The sequence below is a fragment of the Colletotrichum acutatum genome, assembly GCF_030867785.1.
Source record: "Colletotrichum acutatum strain CBS 112980 chromosome Unknown BDZ83scaffold_36, whole genome shotgun sequence".
NCBI lineage: Eukaryota > Fungi > Ascomycota > Sordariomycetes > Glomerellales > Glomerellaceae > Colletotrichum > Colletotrichum acutatum.
This window is the reverse complement of record NW_026849030.1, coordinates 82,898-100,285: the sequence shown is the minus strand read 5'-3', so window position 1 is coordinate 100,285 and position 17,388 is coordinate 82,898. Positions and strand designations below refer to the sequence as shown.

The 17,388-nt window shown below is 52.5% G+C and overlaps 3 protein-coding genes across 3 annotated transcripts; 1 reads left to right on the top strand and 2 right to left on the bottom strand.

Moving 5' to 3' along the window:
* Positions 1-2,794: 2,794 nt before the first annotated feature.
* BDZ83DRAFT_775583 (uncharacterized protein) lies at positions 2,795-6,313 on the top strand (the record flags this gene model as incomplete). Its single annotated transcript, XM_060515448.1, has 3 exons — positions 2,795-4,375; positions 4,515-5,895; positions 5,946-6,313. The coding sequence occupies exons 1-3, from the start codon at positions 3,203-3,205 to the stop codon at positions 6,311-6,313; spliced, it is 2,922 nt and encodes a 973-aa protein (XP_060366029.1). The 5' UTR covers positions 2,795-3,202.
* Positions 6,314-14,002: 7,689 nt separating this feature from the next.
* Positions 14,003-14,686, bottom strand: BDZ83DRAFT_650798 (uncharacterized protein; the record flags this gene model as incomplete). The annotated part of the gene is made up of 2 exons (XM_060510402.1): positions 14,003-14,349; positions 14,530-14,686. The coding sequence occupies 2 exons, from the start codon at positions 14,684-14,686 to the stop codon at positions 14,003-14,005; spliced, it is 504 nt and encodes a 167-aa protein (XP_060366028.1).
* Positions 14,687-16,157: 1,471 nt separating this feature from the next.
* Positions 16,158-17,038, bottom strand: BDZ83DRAFT_274549 (uncharacterized protein). The gene is made up of 2 exons (XM_060502084.1): positions 16,697-17,038; positions 16,158-16,636 (listed from the first exon to the last, which is right to left on the bottom strand). The coding sequence occupies exons 1-2, from the start codon at positions 16,933-16,935 to the stop codon at positions 16,237-16,239; spliced, it is 639 nt and encodes a 212-aa protein (XP_060366027.1). The 5' UTR covers positions 16,936-17,038; the 3' UTR covers positions 16,158-16,236.
* Between the last annotated feature and the right edge of the window lie 350 nt (positions 17,039-17,388).

The following is a 17,388-nucleotide window of genomic DNA, read 5'->3' as shown; positions in this document are numbered from 1 at the left end:
AAAGTCAGTCAACCTGTCTATCCGTACCTTGGCTGTCTGCATTATCATTTTAGCCCATCAGCAGATCGAGGAAAGCTCAGACTCGGGGGGTTTTTGTTGCCAAAACACTTTGCATTCTATTCTGGGGTACGAGCTCTTGTGCGATGCACATCTGCCACAACTACGAACACGCCCCTAGCTGCTTGTATAATAGACACCATTCTCCCATCTCCTGTCTTTGATATAGGGACCTGCAAGTGCGAGTCTCCTCACCTCCGTGTTCAAAGGAAGCTATCCCGCCGCTGGTGGAGTAAGCTCGTCTCGCGTAGTTTTGCCCGAGGTGGCCTTGCTCAGACAGCATGCCTAGGTACGGATGCAGATACAGGGACACTGCAAGTTTCCCGGCGATATGATGATGACGATGAGGGGCACACGACAGGGCATGTGGTCAACAGTGTATTTTCTTTTCATCATACACTGTAGACAGAATGGCGTTGATTGCTTGGTGTCACCTGTTCAATTGCGATTGTTGGTTGGGCCGCTGGATGTGCTACTTACAGCCCAGCCCCTTCGCTGGATCGGTCATGTCGAGACACTAACTCGCAGAGATGACATTTGGTGATACGTCTGGAAAGGAGAAATAAGAAAAGAAGCTGGTAGCAGGCGCCTAAAGACGACCAGCCTGTCTCCGTCTCCGTCTCAGTGTACGGTTGTATGCGTGGGAGTCAGCCTGGGACGAAAGCAAGTCCCGAGATGAGGTCATTTCGAGCACGGGTCCGAATAACTACCTTGCGCTACGATATGAGAGGAACATGCAGCTGTAATAAAAGTACAGGGCAGGACAGGGCATGTTTCTTCTTTCGACTGCAGCGCATCTCCAGCACTTATTAGCACGCATCACAAGTCTTGAAAGTCGGCCAGTCGGATGCCTGTCGCCACCAATCAGGACAGGAAGCGTGAGCGCTGGCAAGTCGAGTCGTCTTTCCCTTTTCAGAGTCCGGCCGTATGCGCTGTCAGTTTTCTTCAGAAAGAAACGAATGACTTGCGTACTTGCGAAGCTTTCATCCTTTTCAAGATGGTAAGGCACAATGATACCAAGACCTTGGAAAGCTAATCACTTCAGAGGCTCAGTCAGTAGGTATGGACCGCCTCATCAGCAGCGGGGAGCTTCATGTACGTTTGGAGACAGATGGCACACTGTGTTTTCAAATTTGGAGTCTTTCTCGGGCACCATCTGAAGTCTCAAAGCAAGGCTTCGTGCCTTGGTCAAGGTAAGAGTGTGTGCCCCTCCCATCCAGTCCTGCAGCCAGGGCTCTGTCATCTCACAGCGCAAGTACCTCGTACCTTAGGTAGGGTAGGTAAGGTAAGGTAGGTTAGGGGCATCTTGCACCTGCCCGGGCATAGGTTGAGTACCTTAGAAAGGCAAAAGAGCAAGAAAGTACGGAGTACGTACTTTGGACGGTGCCGGATGAAACCCCACCTCACAGGCTTTTACTCCACCTTTTCCCACACCACCACACCATACGGCCACGGCCACACGGCCACACGGCCCCCAGGCTAAGGCAGCCCGCCCGCCAATTCATCCTCCGAGACTTTCGTACCCACCAGCTGCCACGCCCATTTTGCGGCCCTGCTACGCCTGCCCACTTGACTTGACCTCTTCCAGCCGGTCCCTCTCGTGCCTTCTCCCACTTCAATCTGAACAGACTCCGCTTTTATTTTTCCAAGCACCCGACCAAAACAGACTGGAAAACAAGCGAAGCAGGAGACCAGAACAAGCAAAATGGAACCTCCAACTCCACTCGCTATGAGTGTTGTTCCATTCAGTGTACTCCGTAAGGATACTTTGTAGGTTGTTCTGCTTCCTGAATCCTGTCGGGTGTATGTCTTTTGCAGTCAGTCTTGCAGCCTGTAAAGAAAGCAAGTCACTGCCTGACACACCACTACCTTGAATTCCATTGGATCTGTCGAGTCCTTCTTTGCGCACTCTGTGATTCTGTACCGTGCAACCTGCGTCCCACCAAGCCTAGTCCAGCCCAGTCTTGTCTCGTCTTATCCCCCGCTGCATGTACTCTCCGGGCAGTCTACTACGTACTGTACGCTACGGATACATGATACATTCCCTAGGTAGGCAAGTTGGTTCCCAGCAAATTCAACCAGCATCGGCAGCACCAAGGTAATCAGCGAGAGTAGTCCCATTCTTGCCCTAGTCTGACGGCCTGCGCTCCCATCCACCTTGGTGATTGCCCACTCCACTAGGAGCTATTCGCTACCCAGAACCTAAGATACTCATATCCGTACCCATCCATACGTACTTTTTCACAGAGTTGTTGTCGTGCTGGCGGCTTTGCTGGCGGTTTGCCCCCAGTTGCCAGCTTTTCTCGAATCTTGCCAGCCTTCGGGTCCCAGTAAAACAATCCCCCGTCGCTCCGTCGTCCACTTCACTCCTCTCGCTCCGCAACCCACCTCACCTCACCTCATACGGTTCCAAGAATCCACTTCTTTCGTCTCCATTCAGCCAGTGACAATCAGCGTGTCCCGGTCACAATCAAGCACAGAAGTTGCTACGAGCCTGCGACCCAGCGCCTACTTTTATACAGAACCTCACTGGGCCAGTGGACAGTAGGTGCCCGGTGACCATCTCAAGTACTCAGGTACCTGAGGTAAGTACCTACCCTCCCAAATTCCGTACGTTCTATACCTAGCTAAGGTTCCATACCTTATGCTTGGATCGATTACCGCCGCTGCTTGCTAATTAAGACCAAGACCAAGGCCAAACCGTTCCCCTCTGTCTTGCACGCCTTCCCGGTCCACTCCCCGACTCGAAAAGTCTCGAGACACGGCTGTCACTGCGACTGTACTTGTAGTTTCGCCGCCTCCTACGCCGTTCTCGCTGGTACCATTGGCCCCTCCACACACCTCAGTATACCTTGCCCACCAAGCCTTATCACCTCCAGCTTGAGTACCGTAGGTAGACTCTTAGAGACTGAGAATTGGTAGGCAGACAGACAGACCACCACCACCACCTACCACACAGCCGTCGCCGCCGCCGCGTGCGTACCTCTCCCGCCGTCCACTCCACGTCTCGAGCACAAGTCCAAGGGGAGACAGCATCGCATTGTGCCCGTACCGAGTTTTTTCCTCCTCACACACCCTCTATTCATACCCTCTTTTTTCCCTTCCTTTCCCTTTCTTCGACGTTTTAGACTTTTTAGGGTGTATCATGGATAGCAGCCAGAGCACGACTATTTCCAACGGCACCTCCCAACGTCGCAGGCTCACCAAGAAGCCGCCCTCGTCCTACCAACAACACACCCGTTCCTCGAGCGGTCTCGATGGTGGCATCGACGCCCTCTCTCTCCAGAGCAAACGCAGCTCTACATCGCTGAAGCGCGCTCCTTCCGCTCCACCAGCCCGGACGACCCCCTCAAACGCGCCAGCAGCTGCTTATTCTTCTGCTTCGGCCTCTGCCTCTGCCTCTGCCTCTGCTTCTGCTTCTGGCTCGGCTCAGAGTTCTGGTATTCCTCTACCCGGCGTTGCTTCTTCGGCCGCTTCCAACAGCTCTTCGCCCCGTCACCTTCCATCAAGTCAGACGCACCTTCCCAATCCTTCCCCCATTCTGCCTCAGGGCCAGTTCGCCGCCGTCGCTGGATCTGCTGCTCCTTCCCCAACTGCCTACCACCACCCCCAGCTCCACGCCCAGGCCCAGACCTCCTCCTCCTCCACCTTCCACGCTTCTTCTGCTGCCGCTGCTCACGGCCACGCCCAAACCCACGCCCACGCCTTTTCTCCTCACCACCATCAGCTGCACTTCAATCACCAAAACAATTTCTACCAAAACAACAACACCAACAACAGTCCTGTAGGTAACGGTTTCGCCGTCGGCATCGCCCACAGCTCCGATCGCCCGCTCGATCCCGCCGCTCCCTCGCCTTTGTCGTCACAACCCCACGACGAATTCATCGGCGCTCCCTTTGACGGTGCTGCGGTCCTGAACCGCATCGAGCAGACCAAGTCGCCTGTCGCCGGTCAGCATCCTCACTTCAACACCCCCAACTACCACCGACACAACGCTCCCGCCCCACTCATCAAGTCGGCGACCGATTCGCGCATCAAGGGCCCCGCCCTGAGACAGTCCCAGAGCTTCACGAACGATTCCTCCATGATGAACGAAAAATCACAAGGCGGACGGGTGACGGAGAACTCAATGATCAGCCCCAAGAGATATTCAGACGAGGCAAAGGAGCCCCGCATGGGCGTCCTGCGCAAGAAGTCGGGCTTCTCTGGCTTCATGAACAGCCTCGTCGGCACCCCAAAGAAGCCAGTCATTTCCGCGCCTGAGAACCCCGTCCATGTCACCCACGTCGGCTACGACAGCTCTACCGGCCAGTTCACGGTCAGTCCGGCCCTTCATTTTCTCCCAGCTCTATGCATTGCTCTCTTGCTCAGCAGTCGAGTTTCTACTCGTTCTCGGTTTCCGATCTTCCTCTTTGTCCTCGTGTGCTTGGTGTAGCTGACGATTTTCTACGATACAGGGTCTCCCCAAAGAATGGCAGAGATTAATCAACGAGAGTGGAATTCCCGAGAAGGAACGTAGGGAGAACCCTCAGACCATGGTTGACATCATCACATTCTACAAGGAAACGACCGAGAAGCCAGCCGAGGATCAAGTTTTGGAGAAATTCCACGATGCGAGAGCGCCTGACTACCGTCAGTATGCAAACGCGAACTCGCCGTCGGGTGCCATGTCGCCGGGCATGTATCCGCCAACCACTTATATGGGTATGTCACCAATGATCAGTCCACCTGCGAGCCCTAGGTTTCCAACTGTCAATCATGAAGGATCTTTCGAAAACCCCCGTCAGCCGCCGCCCGTCCCTGGAGTTTCGGGAGGCAAAGGCTCCGGCAAGGACATCAACCTGATGCCCAGCCGCCCGGCCCCGAAGCCCCCCGTCAGCATGCCTTCGTCGATGAGGTCCGCTCCCTCCAACTATCCCGGCAAGGACTCCGGCATTGGAATGTCTCAGCCCACCGAGGACCTGCCCCCGGTCGCCTATCAGCCGCCCAAGGAGAGCAACGTTCCCATGCTACCCGAAGAGCATCGTGGAGAGCACCGATCCCGATCCCGATCCAACTCGCGTGCTGGCGCCCCCGCCGGTTACGTGCCCCCCACGCCTAACCCGCAGGCAGCCCAGGCGAACGTTTACCAGCAGCAACTTATGCAGCAGCAGCAGGAACAGGCCCTAGCTCAGGCCCAAGCGGCCATGTCTGGCCAGATCAGCCGTGCCCCAAGCAAGAGACAGCCCGCCCAGCAGCCGACCCCGCCCCAGTCGCAGCACCAGTACGCTCAGGGTCCCACGCCAAACGGCGGTCCCGGCCAGCGACAGCAAGTTGGCGTACCTGGCGCGCCTGGTTCCAGACCCAGACACCGACCCCGCCAGAGCACCGGTATCGATGTTGTCGCTGCACTGAAGCGCATCTGCTCCGATGGCGATCCTCGCGAAGTCTATAAGAATTTTAACAAGATTGGCCAAGGCGCGTCAGGCGGTGTCTACACCGGCTACGAGCGAGGAACCAACCGTCTGGTCGCTATCAAGCAGATGAACCTCGAACAGCAACCCAAGAAGGATCTCATCATCAACGAAATCCTTGTCATGAAGGACAGCTCGCACCCCAATATTGTCAACTTCATTGACAGCTTCCTCTGCGGAGGTGAGCTCTGGGTTGTGATGGAGTTCATGGAGGGCGGCAGCCTTACTGATGTTGTCACCTTCAACATCATGACCGAGGGACAAATTGCCTCCGTCTGCAGAGAAACACTGAAGGGCTTGCAGCATCTGCACTCGAAGGGAGTCATCCATCGTGATATTAAGTCCGACAACATTCTCTTGTCAATGGAAGGCAACATCAAGCTGAGTAAGTTTTGAGCGAAAAGTCGACATCATGGCAAAACTAACACCAAATAGCCGATTTCGGTTTCTGCGCAACCATTAATGAGGCCCAAAATAAGCGCACCACTATGGTTGGCACGCCTTACTGGATGGCCCCTGAAGTCGTGACGCGCAAGGAGTACGGGCGCAAGGTGGACATCTGGTCTCTGGGCATCATGGCCATTGAGATGATTGAGGGAGAGCCGCCATACCTGACCGAATCCCCTCTTAGAGCGCTGTGGTTGATCGCTACCAACGGCACACCCCACATCAAGGAGGAGTCCAACCTGTCAGCAGTCTTCCGGGACTTCCTGTACTTTGCCCTCAAAGTCGACCCTGAGAAGAGAGCCAGCGCGCATGACCTCCTTAGAGTGAGTTCAGTCGAGATCCCAGCGATAATTTGACACTGACGTTGTTTTCCTTTCTAGCACGAGTTCATGAAGGGCTGCGTTGACCTTTCTCAATTATCGCCATTGGTGCGTGCCGCAAGAGAAGCTCGGCTTGCCGAGAAGGCTAGAAAGGGACTGTAGGACTCCCCTGGCCATTCACCGAAGAATATCTTCAGGCGGTTGAAACATCGACATTAATGACGACATTGACGACAACATACATCCAAAGTGGGGCTGCCCCTTACCTGTGCATTAAGATACCCCAGGAAATACTGTTGGCCACGACACCCGTAGCTTGAGGTCGCTTTCCACCTCCGCTCTGCACAACAACTTTACTCATCCTTTGGTCAACAACACCTTTGGCTCTCGATATGCTCATGGACCCAATGTGTGTCCGCGCCTTGGCTTAGCCGCCTTTTGACCCCCAACCATAACTCTACTTGCTTTCAAGATACCACTTCAGGGCTCTGAGCCATTTTCGGCTTGGACTTTCTGACATTTCTTCTTCTCGACGACTTGCACACGCAGCATCATTCGGCATGTTGACGACCCAGCAAAGTCCTTTTCTGTGACGACTTTTCTGTCTTCGATTTACATAGAGGCGACACGATGATTCTGGACTCGGTAACTCGCCTCAAAGCCAGGCTTTGGTTGCATATGCGCAACTCTGTCTTCCCATTGGATCAAGACATCCGCTTTGGACCAATCATGTCACCAAAGTCTAGTGGCCAATGTCACCCTCGATGTTGGTTACTAAGGGAGGGACGAGACGATGAATCGCACGATTTGATTTGGCCAGCGGGAATAGGTGGTCAACTCTTTGTTTTTTTTGGGGCAGACAGGCGAACCCCTTTTTCAACCTGTCTTGTGGGGATTTCTCTACTCTGTACAGAACACATCCGAGAAAAAAAAAGGATCGATTTTCAGATGAGACATCGACGGACATTTACGAGAGGGTATGTTCTCGGCTTTATGGTCCCTCAGATCTCAAGCCCACACAAGAGGGCGTTCTTTACTGGTCATGCGCGAGTTGATGTACCACCGTGGCGGTGGCACAATGGCTCTTCTAGACAGACTCGACTAAGTAGAGGAATGACCCTCAGGCCCAGCAGGCCTAAGAAAGTTCAAAGCAGTGTAGCCTTGTCTTCCCAGTGATACCGTGCTGTGTCGAGTGATTCTATCATTCGGTTGTCCCAGTTCACTCTCAACCGATGTCTCACATACGCTTCGGCCTCTTCTTCTGCAGAACGTAGTATGGTGTATGATATTGTCTACTTCTCTGTCCTAAGTAAGGCCAGTTTCAATCCACCTAGCTATGTTCTACAGCTATGCCATGCGAAATCACAGTATTTACGACAACGAGCCCCAGGCGTTTTATCCTATTATTCTCTCTCTCTCTCTCTCTCTCTCTCTCTCTCTCTCTATCTTTATGCTCATATCTATTACAGTGGTTCCCTAGATAAGACGATAAGGAATAGTGTTTTTTTTTTTTTTTCCTTTTCTTTTTAACAATGTGTTCTCTCTGTGTCTGCGGCTAGCGCTACTGGAAAAGCCACCCACCCACTCGTATGGGGAGGGTTTGATGCGCGCACCCTCGAGCATTTAGGGGGACTATCAAGGTATCTTGGGGAGGGAAGGATTTTTTTCACCCGTTGATGAGTTGTTTTTGGTTCTTTTTACGGAATGCTGGGTGAAGGGGGGGGGGCGGGGCGCCGGACTGTACAGGTGCCGGGAGATGTTCCTTTGAAGGAGAGAGAGAGAGAGAGAGAGAGAGAGAGAGAGAGAGAGAGAAAGGGAGAGAGAGAGAAAGCGAGAGAGAGAAAGCGAGAGAGAGAAAGCGAGAGAGAGTAAGGCAGATTAAACATTTAAATACTACGGCGCCTGATTCTCTGGTTTCCTGAGTATAAGTCTTGCTGATGAACTCCAGATCCGATTTTTCCCCCCGCCTTTTCGGACCTGGCGACATGGAAGAAAGCCTCGGGACGGATGTCTTTGAATGTGTGTAGAATGGCTTTGCGTCACCTTTTCTGACGGGATGAGAGGACCTGTATCTAGAGAAACGGTTCATGGGTTTCGGGATTACGCCGGGGGGGGGGGGGGTAATGTGTTTCTAAGGAGCTTCTCAATCCTTTTACCCCGTGATGCTGAAGGGAGTGGGGGAGGGGGGGACTATTTCATATCTGGTGGTTGTAGGAGATCTTCTAGTACCGGAGCAGAGAGTCTAAAGGAACCATTTCGGGGAATGCCCTGATATGAGATAACAAGATAAAGACGTTTCGTATGTTGAGTGGGAATTGTACGCTACGGATGTGATCGTGAGATGGTTGACTGTTCTCCTCAGTAGCATTGGCACAAGACATGTGATTACTACCTTAGCTAGAGGTGAAGAAGTCAAGAGCGTTGGTGAGGTCGTTGATGAGGACCAGAGAAACATCTGTGCCCATACTTTATTCTATAACTGCTAGGAGAGAGTACGATTTTGAATATAGCTGGCCCGAGGTAGGGCCCAATCTGGGTTCTTCGGTTCTTTCTCACGGCCATGTCCTCGCCCTTTAGTTTGCCTATGTTTGACTCGTCTTTACAGAGTGAATCCCAAATCATGAAGCTTCACTAGTGAGTTCAATCAGAAAACTTTCATGGCCAGTACCTGAGCGTTTTGGAGTCTTGTGAGATGATCCTTTTTCCATGATAGCACGGCCACGGCCTTGTATAGCACACCTGTTGCAGGGAACCTCGTTGGATGATGTACCATTGCGGCACAGCTCTCCCTGTATTGCTCTAAATATGATCCGGATGAAACGTACCGAATATCACTCCTGACTTGGGCGATATCTAAATGAGCCTTACGTTGCTGGTTTTATCCCTATTCCTCACTGCGGAATGATTCGGTGTTACTATAATGTTAGATGAACAAGGGAGAAGCCAGATTGCCATAGAATTAAAGACATTATCCGAGTCCACTTGAATCCTCGAGTTCTATAGATTGGTAACCACCTGACCTGACCGAGCAGCTCGACATATCTAGACTTGATATACATCATACCCAACCCGTTTTATCCGAACCCAAGATGGAAAAAGAAAGTTGCTTAAAACGTTAGAAAGCTGATAAACCTTGGCAAAAAGTTGTCATTCCATCTTACTAGCAGTCCCATCGGTAGATACCTGATTGTTTGTACAAACGAAGGTATAGCCCACAATTCCTCCTTTGGTTGTGAATAGGGAAGGAAAGGACCTATGCAAACGGCCCTTACCAACTTTCAATCGCCCTCTTCTACATTAAGATTCCAACACTCACTAATAAAAGGAAATAGTAGGGATGGAGGTATCTGATGTCTACCTCGGACACACATGACAAGGGAGCCTCAGCCCGAGTCCTTCGTGTAAGCTAACGGCCAATTGACATTTGAAGACGATTTCGCCATGTCTGGTTGTGACCACTTATGCCAAATTATTCGCTTAGTAGTTTTCTGTCTCCTCGGGAATCGCTCTCTGAGGTTAACAGCATGAATACTCACTGGCCTAAGACTGGGAAAGCAGGAAGGAGCCTCAGTCTCATTATTTTCGAAAGTCCAATAAGTAAGTAGGTGCCTTACCTGGATAGATGGAATACATAAAATGGGCATACGGTACAAGCAACCCACGTGATTGCAAGCCGGTGGTGGCTGAACCGTACCTTCCCACACTGGCCGTGTCCATGACCTGGAGAGAAAGGGTATATACCCCCCTTCAATCCCCTTGCTGTCACCAGCCAGCAGGCGCCCGTCTAGGTCGACGGGTCAGGTCAAACTGGCTGGGTGGTGGAGTGGTTAAAGGTCGACAATCAATCATCTACGCCAACCAGCCTACTCGACGACAGGCTTAGCGAGTACCCGAGTTCGAATCCCAGCTTGAGCACCAAGAGATGTAGCCCCCAGTTCAGCACCGGGGGGGCGAACTCTTTTTACTTCCTATTGTTAATTAGGTTAGTCCTTATTGCTAATGTCGTGATGGCATCAACTACTCCAGTGGCTCACCGAGGGTCACGTGTTATGATATTACACAATCACCGACGTCCTCGACATCCCCCATCATCATACCCTGATTCAAGTTTCCGTATGCACTCCGTACGGAGTACTGACCGCCCGGAAAGCAGGGTTCAAGATTCCCCGGCCGCGCTGGGGAGCCCCATGCTTTGCGTCTGATGTGTTGCAGTGAAATGCCCCCCACAAGAGTCATTGAAGAGGATGCGGGAAGAACACAAAAAAATCCAACTGAGGGAAATGACATAACCTCAGAGAGATGCTGGCGGTGAAGTTGCGGAAACCTGCGACTGGAATGGGACGGGATGCTCCCCCCACGGAAGCGGCCAGACGGGGATATCCCCAGCCAAACATGGGTGGAGACGGGGAAGCCCTGAGTTTGCGCAGGCTTCGAGAAGGTCCCTTTCCGTCGTGTGATTGTTTCGAAGTTTTTTTTTCCTCTTAACGTAAATATAGTATGGGGGTGGGCGTGGGCAAATCACCGTCGGTGTGGGGGACGGGCGTGGGATGTGACTGGGAAGGTCAGATAACTTCACCGTCTTCTGTTCGCCGCACCTTTGGATATCCGTCGGTCTGCAAGGGCCCCGCCACGACCACTTGCTACTTCTAGATCCGTAAGCTCCATCAGATGTGGTGACGATTCGTGAGCCTGCCTTGATTTGGTACCGGAACTTTTGTGTATACCTTGGAACTAGAGGTTAGCAAGCAGTCAGTCAGACGACTGTCGAAAAAGCTGCTTCTCGGCTAGTAATCCAGTACCTCGAATGCCTTGTTCTGGACCAAGACGACACCGTTGGAGCAATAAGAAGGGTACAAACGGGACGCGGCGGGTACCGATGATTCAAGTAAGACGCTTGATGAATGTTACTGAGATCAGTCAGGAGTATTCATTCGCCATCTCAACGCCCTGGTCCGCGGGCTGCTATCTAAAGTTCTGAGCAACTTGAGATTGCTCATGATGGGTCTTTTGAGGCATCCTCTAGCACTCTGGGTGGGGGTGGGGGAAGAGAGAACGCATTGCTGGAGTTGCCGGTTTGAAATCCTAATGTGACCAAGGATTTACGGGCTGTGGTGCCAGCACAACACGATGCCAGCTGGTCCATGTGGTAGAGTGATGATTGTGGCTAAGTATGATTCGTAGGTGCAATTTACCGTCAAGACTATCGAGAAGCCGTCTAGATTGCTGGCCTCCGTTCATTATCTGTCCCGCAGCGAGACAAGCATAGCGGTGGGCAACCGGTGAGGGTAGGATGCAGAGCTGCATGGCAATAATAGCCAGCTTACCTGGCGAATGCAACAACGCAAGCGAATACCAATAGCGGCTCTTCGTATGCTCCCCTGAATGACTTGTCACTTGTCATGCTAGCTTGGGTCGATCGGAGCTTTTATGCGGAAGAGGTGTCATCTGAATCCCTGCAGGAACGGATTGACTTTGCGGCAGAGCTGCGTGCGTGCTCGTGCTCGCAAAGCCATTCCGCAGTGATGAAAATTTCCATGGAAGTAATGGAGATTCGCGGAACGAGTTTCGATGATGACAGACACAATTTACCTGTCCAAGAAGTCAACGGCATTTGACGAACCCAAAGTTGTCGACGGTTCATGCATCACGATGAAGTGCCGCGTGGCAAGCCTGTTGGATCTGGGGATCTGGGGAACAGGGGTCTTTTGATAGACACGCCGTGTTTACCGACATCTCTGTATTCGTATTCGATGTTCGAGACCTTTGCCTTCGAAATGCGCTTCCTGATTATGCATATCTGTATGTCTCGAAGCTGTAGGTACCTTACTCGTGGCAGAGGAGCCGCAATAACAGAGCGGGGCAAGGTGACGAGCCAAAACCGTGGCGGTCTATCTTGGCCTTGATTGTGCCTTTGATCTCAGTTATGTCGAATTATGGCCCACCGTTTCCGAAGGGCCCAGCATCTCGAAGCATAACAAACTTGATCGAAGTTAGAGAAGACGACGAGAGGAAAACCAGAGTGGATGGTCTGTGCCTCCACCCCATGTTTTCGGCAGAGGTTGATTAAGGTTTTGGCTTGGGTGCACGTCTAAAATGGACCATTGCCGTTTCGGGGTGGAATGGAGCTTTTTGGGGCGGCATCGTGAAAAAAAGCGGCCAGCGGTTTGGCGGCTGCGGATCGTGAGTCCACAGTTGAGCACCAGACTCCTGTCGGGACTCCAGGCGCTTGGCCCATAGGGAAGGGATGACCCGTGTTACTGCCGGCATGATCGTCGCGCCCCGATTGTAATCAATGACATATGGTACGGGAACTTATCAACACAAACGAATCCATTTGGATCCAATTGAAAAGACGAGACAAAAATCAAGTGACATTTCTGAGGTTTGGAAATGATGAGATGGAAAGTCAACGGAGAAAATGCTCGGAAATATCTGCATGACAGTGCTTTCGACTTTTACGTGGCTTCTCTCCTCAACCTGAGCCGCCAAGATGCCCATTGTTAGGTAAACTCGGGCGTTGCTTCCTTTTCGACGACCGAACCCCACGGCTCTTGCTCCTTTCAGTCCCGTCTTCGAGAAAAGAAAGCGTTAGCTACGCACTCCGTACCTGCCTGCTCATTCATGCCGTTTTGGACGTCCGGCGCCCAACATCAAGCGTCTGCACTTGCCCTCCTCGCTCTTGAGTCTCCAGGGATGCTTGAACCGAGCCGACCAAGGTACTCCGTACAGGCGACGGATGCTCAACTCCTTGAAAATCTTGTCCCATCATCTGACCAAAATTTTTGTTATGAGACACCCCAGTCACAGCATGCCACTCCCAGAGCTTAGCTCCTTCCCCGGGATCCTTTCTAATATGCCTGGCAGAGACATGGTGACATGGTACCAGAAAGGGATTTGGCGAGGCGCAGCTAACTCCTTTTCCCGCCCACCTCCCCTAAACATTCCCACGACGAGAACCTCCCCTTTCTCCGCGCCCATCACTAGTCTACTCCAGAGAGTCCAGACTGTCCCTCCCGCCTTGCCGGGACGGCACAGGAGCAAGACCCGCGCCGCTCGGTCTTAATATACCAGCTAGAGCCATATTGCCCCTGTTGGTAAGTCAGTATGGAACGCTAACATGCCCTCATCAGCAGCTCCATGACAGCAAACCACCTCAGAAAACCAACCATCTGGAAGATTCGTCAGGGACGATTCAAGCTACACAGGGCGAAGCAATACCGGTATCTACCGGATTCTACTGTCTGACGGCGCAACGTTCATTTCCCACGGTCATCTTGGCACCTTTAAGGAGAACTTACGGAGAACGAAGCAATAATAGAAAATTCAATATCAAACCCCACAGCCGCTTCAGTACGAAGCACGCCACGACACAGGTGGGAAACCGCCCGAGACTGGGATATAGCCTCAGTTAGGGACCTTCTGCTGTCAACCCTTGCTACCGGCGCAGGCCGACCACGCTGAGACGGTTGTAGCTCCCAGGAAGAATGGAGCACTCGCACCAAATTTAGACCAACAGCACAGCGTCTGGCACCTAACAGGCTGAAGGCAATAGTGGTTCCTAATGGTGACGGGACGGTATCCGGCGCACAGACAAGCCTTTGGGCTATACTCAGACCGCCCTGGAGGCTCTTGAGAACCAATGTGCCAGAATGCCAGAGCTTCCCCGTTAGCCGACCGGGGCACAAGCGGAACACGACGGTGAGGGCGCTATTCGAGAATGCCAATCTAAGGGAAGACTACCAGAGCTACCCCTGCTTCAGACACCCTAGCAACACCGGATACTGCTCTGTCCCACGTTTTTTGCTGTATGGATGAGACGCCCCGTTTGGTTTGGGGACAATACTTTGGAGTCGAAACCGTGATAGGGATTGCTAGTCCTGCCAGCCCATAAGGATACAGATATACTGTCAACTCAGACATGGGCAAGCAGTTGGGGTTCTCGCTAGGCTCGACATTTGGCTCCTGAACGGGCAATTCGACGCCTCGCATCGTCGCTGCTGTGTAAATCTCAAAGATCGACCATCGATATCTGCAGGTCGGGTTTGCGACAAACTTGCAACGCATACCTTTACCTTTGAATGCACTTGGGAGTGACAACCTAGTCCGTTTGCCAGCTTGCAAAACACTAAACGGGGCGGAGGAACAATTGACGCTTGGCAGGAAGATTAAAGATGACGGAAAATGAAATTATACGCGCATCCCCAGGTTCCCCAGGTGCCATAACATGGTCAATTTCTTTCAATTCAACTGACCGTTGACCAACAGCCATTCCGCACGCAGTCTTGCGTCGCTAGCTTCGTGGACACGGTCCAGGTATTCAGAGACACGCTCATCAAAACCCAAGAAGCCTTCGTGCGGAGCGAGATCGGAGACGACAACATCTGAGACCTTTGCAAGCTTGCATTGCATCTCAGACACGCGCTCATGAGACTACAGGCCTGGAGTTGAGCCAGTTGTCGTTCCTGCATGACACCGCACCGCGCTCGCTTTTAATTCGAGTCACGAAGCAAGTCATTGTGGCGCTTCTGAACGATGGGCCTTTACGAGTATGGAGAACATTTCCTCAACCCAACTGGCTGAGAATCCTCGGCCCGCACCGAAGTTGCGACCCGGCACATAGCCTCAATCCCCAGTGAAGGCTATGCTCGTCTGAGCTCTTCGCCGGAATTGAGCTGAATGGCGAGGCGTCTGGATTAGAGAGCGGCAACACAACGTGATACTCTTCGAGGTATAGGCAAGATACAGCGCAATTTTTTCTCCCAGCCCAAAGATTCAGGAACATAATCCCAGAAACGATCTGGAGCGACTAAACCTCCCAAGTCCATTGTCTGCATCATAGCGCCAGTTCATTCCCACAGGCTGGTCAGAATAAAGTGCGTAGGGCAAGCGAAGCAGTGATCGGCACACGAGTATTTGCCACCTAAGCCGTTGCGTAGCTTTCGCGCCGTTGGTACCGTTGTTAGATGCGAAAATTGAGAGTTTGGCAGACTGGATCAATCCTGAATCGTCATACCTGCTGAATCAACCCAGATCCGTAAGAAATAGGGGTCCGCAAAGTCCGTCATTGTCTGTGGAGTTACCACTAAAAGTGGCCGTTGTGGATCCCTCTGACTTTTGGACTATGGTTATGATGCAAAAGCGCACCATTCAGCCTGCAGAGTTGGCGACTGAAGCTGACAGATGTTGGAGACTCGTCCAGATGAGATCGAGATAATGGAAGGAGCCTCATCGACCATCGTATACGGAGACACAATTCTGTAAGAATCAGAATCCGACACACAATGAGCTGCCAGACGGCAAGGCTTGGGAACCAATTCTCATATGGGACGGCAAGACGAAGAGAGCAATTTTCAGCACTGCCGGCCCAGTCGGAGAGTCGCTGTCAGCAAGCAGGGTCCCCGTATGATTGTTGCAGCGCGATACATCGTTATTCTGATTCTTCCAATACCATGGCCCAGGAAATGACGCCCAAGACGCAGTTTCCCTCCATGCCTTAACATGCGGAATGCACTTGCGCTGCTGGTGACGTTGGTATCATATCCTTCTCTTCAGTACACCCACTAAGCAATGGCAAAGCGACTTAGACTCAAACTCTGGCTTTTGCTCTTCTTTTTCCGCTTTACTTTGATCGCAAAGATAACAACAGCGGCGACTTTCATCCCATCTAGACCCATCGGACCGGCAAGGTGCAGTCGGATGCGCTGTCACCGTGGCCCGACATTCATGCAGTATGTTGAGATTCTCATTGTCAAGATTCAGGGACCATGGGCTCACGGGCTCGACAGACTCAACCAATTTTGAGCTTTCGTCTCGTCTGCTCTTTGAGTTGTGGCGGCGGATGTGAGGCGGCGGACGTGCGGCGGGTCAAACAAGCAGCGGTGACGTATTTGCACCTTTTCAAACGCTACAGTAGATATCCAGGATCTCTCAACTTGGCCCCATTTTACGGTAGGGTGGATTCACATGGGGTCCCTCCACGCTAAGACATCCCGGATGGCTTGACGGACAGGAAGCCGGGCAAGGTGCAGGACGGAGTAGCCGCCACCCACCAGACCTGCAAGCTGCACTCCACACCACATTGCTAGCGTCGACCATCCCAGCTTCCACACCACACTCCCGTCCACACCAGATTTCTTATGGGATGCTGAACCCAAAGGTATTGGTGCCGCCGTTCGGTGCGAAAGTACGGCCAGATTGCCAAACAAACACCTTGCTGGGGTCACCATGGGGGCCGCTTTTGCCATTAGGACGCTGAGAGGTGTCCTGAAAACTGACACGCGCATGGAAACTGGCCGCAAGGAACCAGGTAGGGACGCTGGAAGAGGGCGGGGCCCTTTCAGTCGCATCGCCGTGCCATTTCTATCAAACCTCAGTTAGTACTTCGTATACGATTACAGGTTGACGGAGCGGAGTACCTACTCATTAGCAGCGCTGTCTCGAATGCTTCGAAACCTCCCGTCTCCTGCCAAGCGTAAGGTGACGCTCGCTGGATCTGTAGCGTCCGGATTCATCCCGCAAGCTGGCCACGCAAGGCCAATCCAGGTGCTTCCCGCTTCACGGCCGCCCAAGCGCGTGGTGTGAGGTGGTGTTCTCTGCGTCTTGTTACCCCCAATCCCGAGCGAGAGAACCCCCGTGTCCACGACCCCTGTATGCAGCATCTGCAGTCTCTTGAGAGAGTAGAGCCGCAGTTATGTTGGAAGTGGGTGTGCCCAGGTCACCCAATTGCCCGTCTCGCCCAGCCAGCATCGCCATCCCGACCGGCCGAAACAATACCATTCACCGCGTCGACGCCCACATGAGCTCCAACACCAGGAATTTCTCATGGATGGAGTGATTAGATATTTGTTTTTTTTTTTTTTTTTTAAATGGGACCCCTGGCGCGCACTAGAACGGTTCCGCAATCGCCGCACGCCACGCTCGGAATCTCCACGTCCATCACTTGCAACACTAGGAAGGTACGAAGCTACCTTAGTGACGGTACCGATACGGACAGCTTTCCTCCACTTCAGCTCAGCGTAAGGCAAGGTAGCTGGGTGATCAACGTTTTAAGGTGAGGCACGCATACTAGACCACCAACCCTTCGTCTGCCTCACATCATCCTGCGTCGGCGA

Coding starts and splice junctions, on each gene's coding strand:
- BDZ83DRAFT_274549 (XM_060502084.1), bottom strand. CDS start 16,935: ATGCTGCATACAGGGGTCGTGGACACGGGGGTTCTCTCGCTCGGGATT. Junction 16,637..16,696: donor CGAGACAGCGCTGCTAATGA/GTAGGTACTCCG, acceptor GAGGTTTGATAG/AAATGGCACGGCGATGCGAC.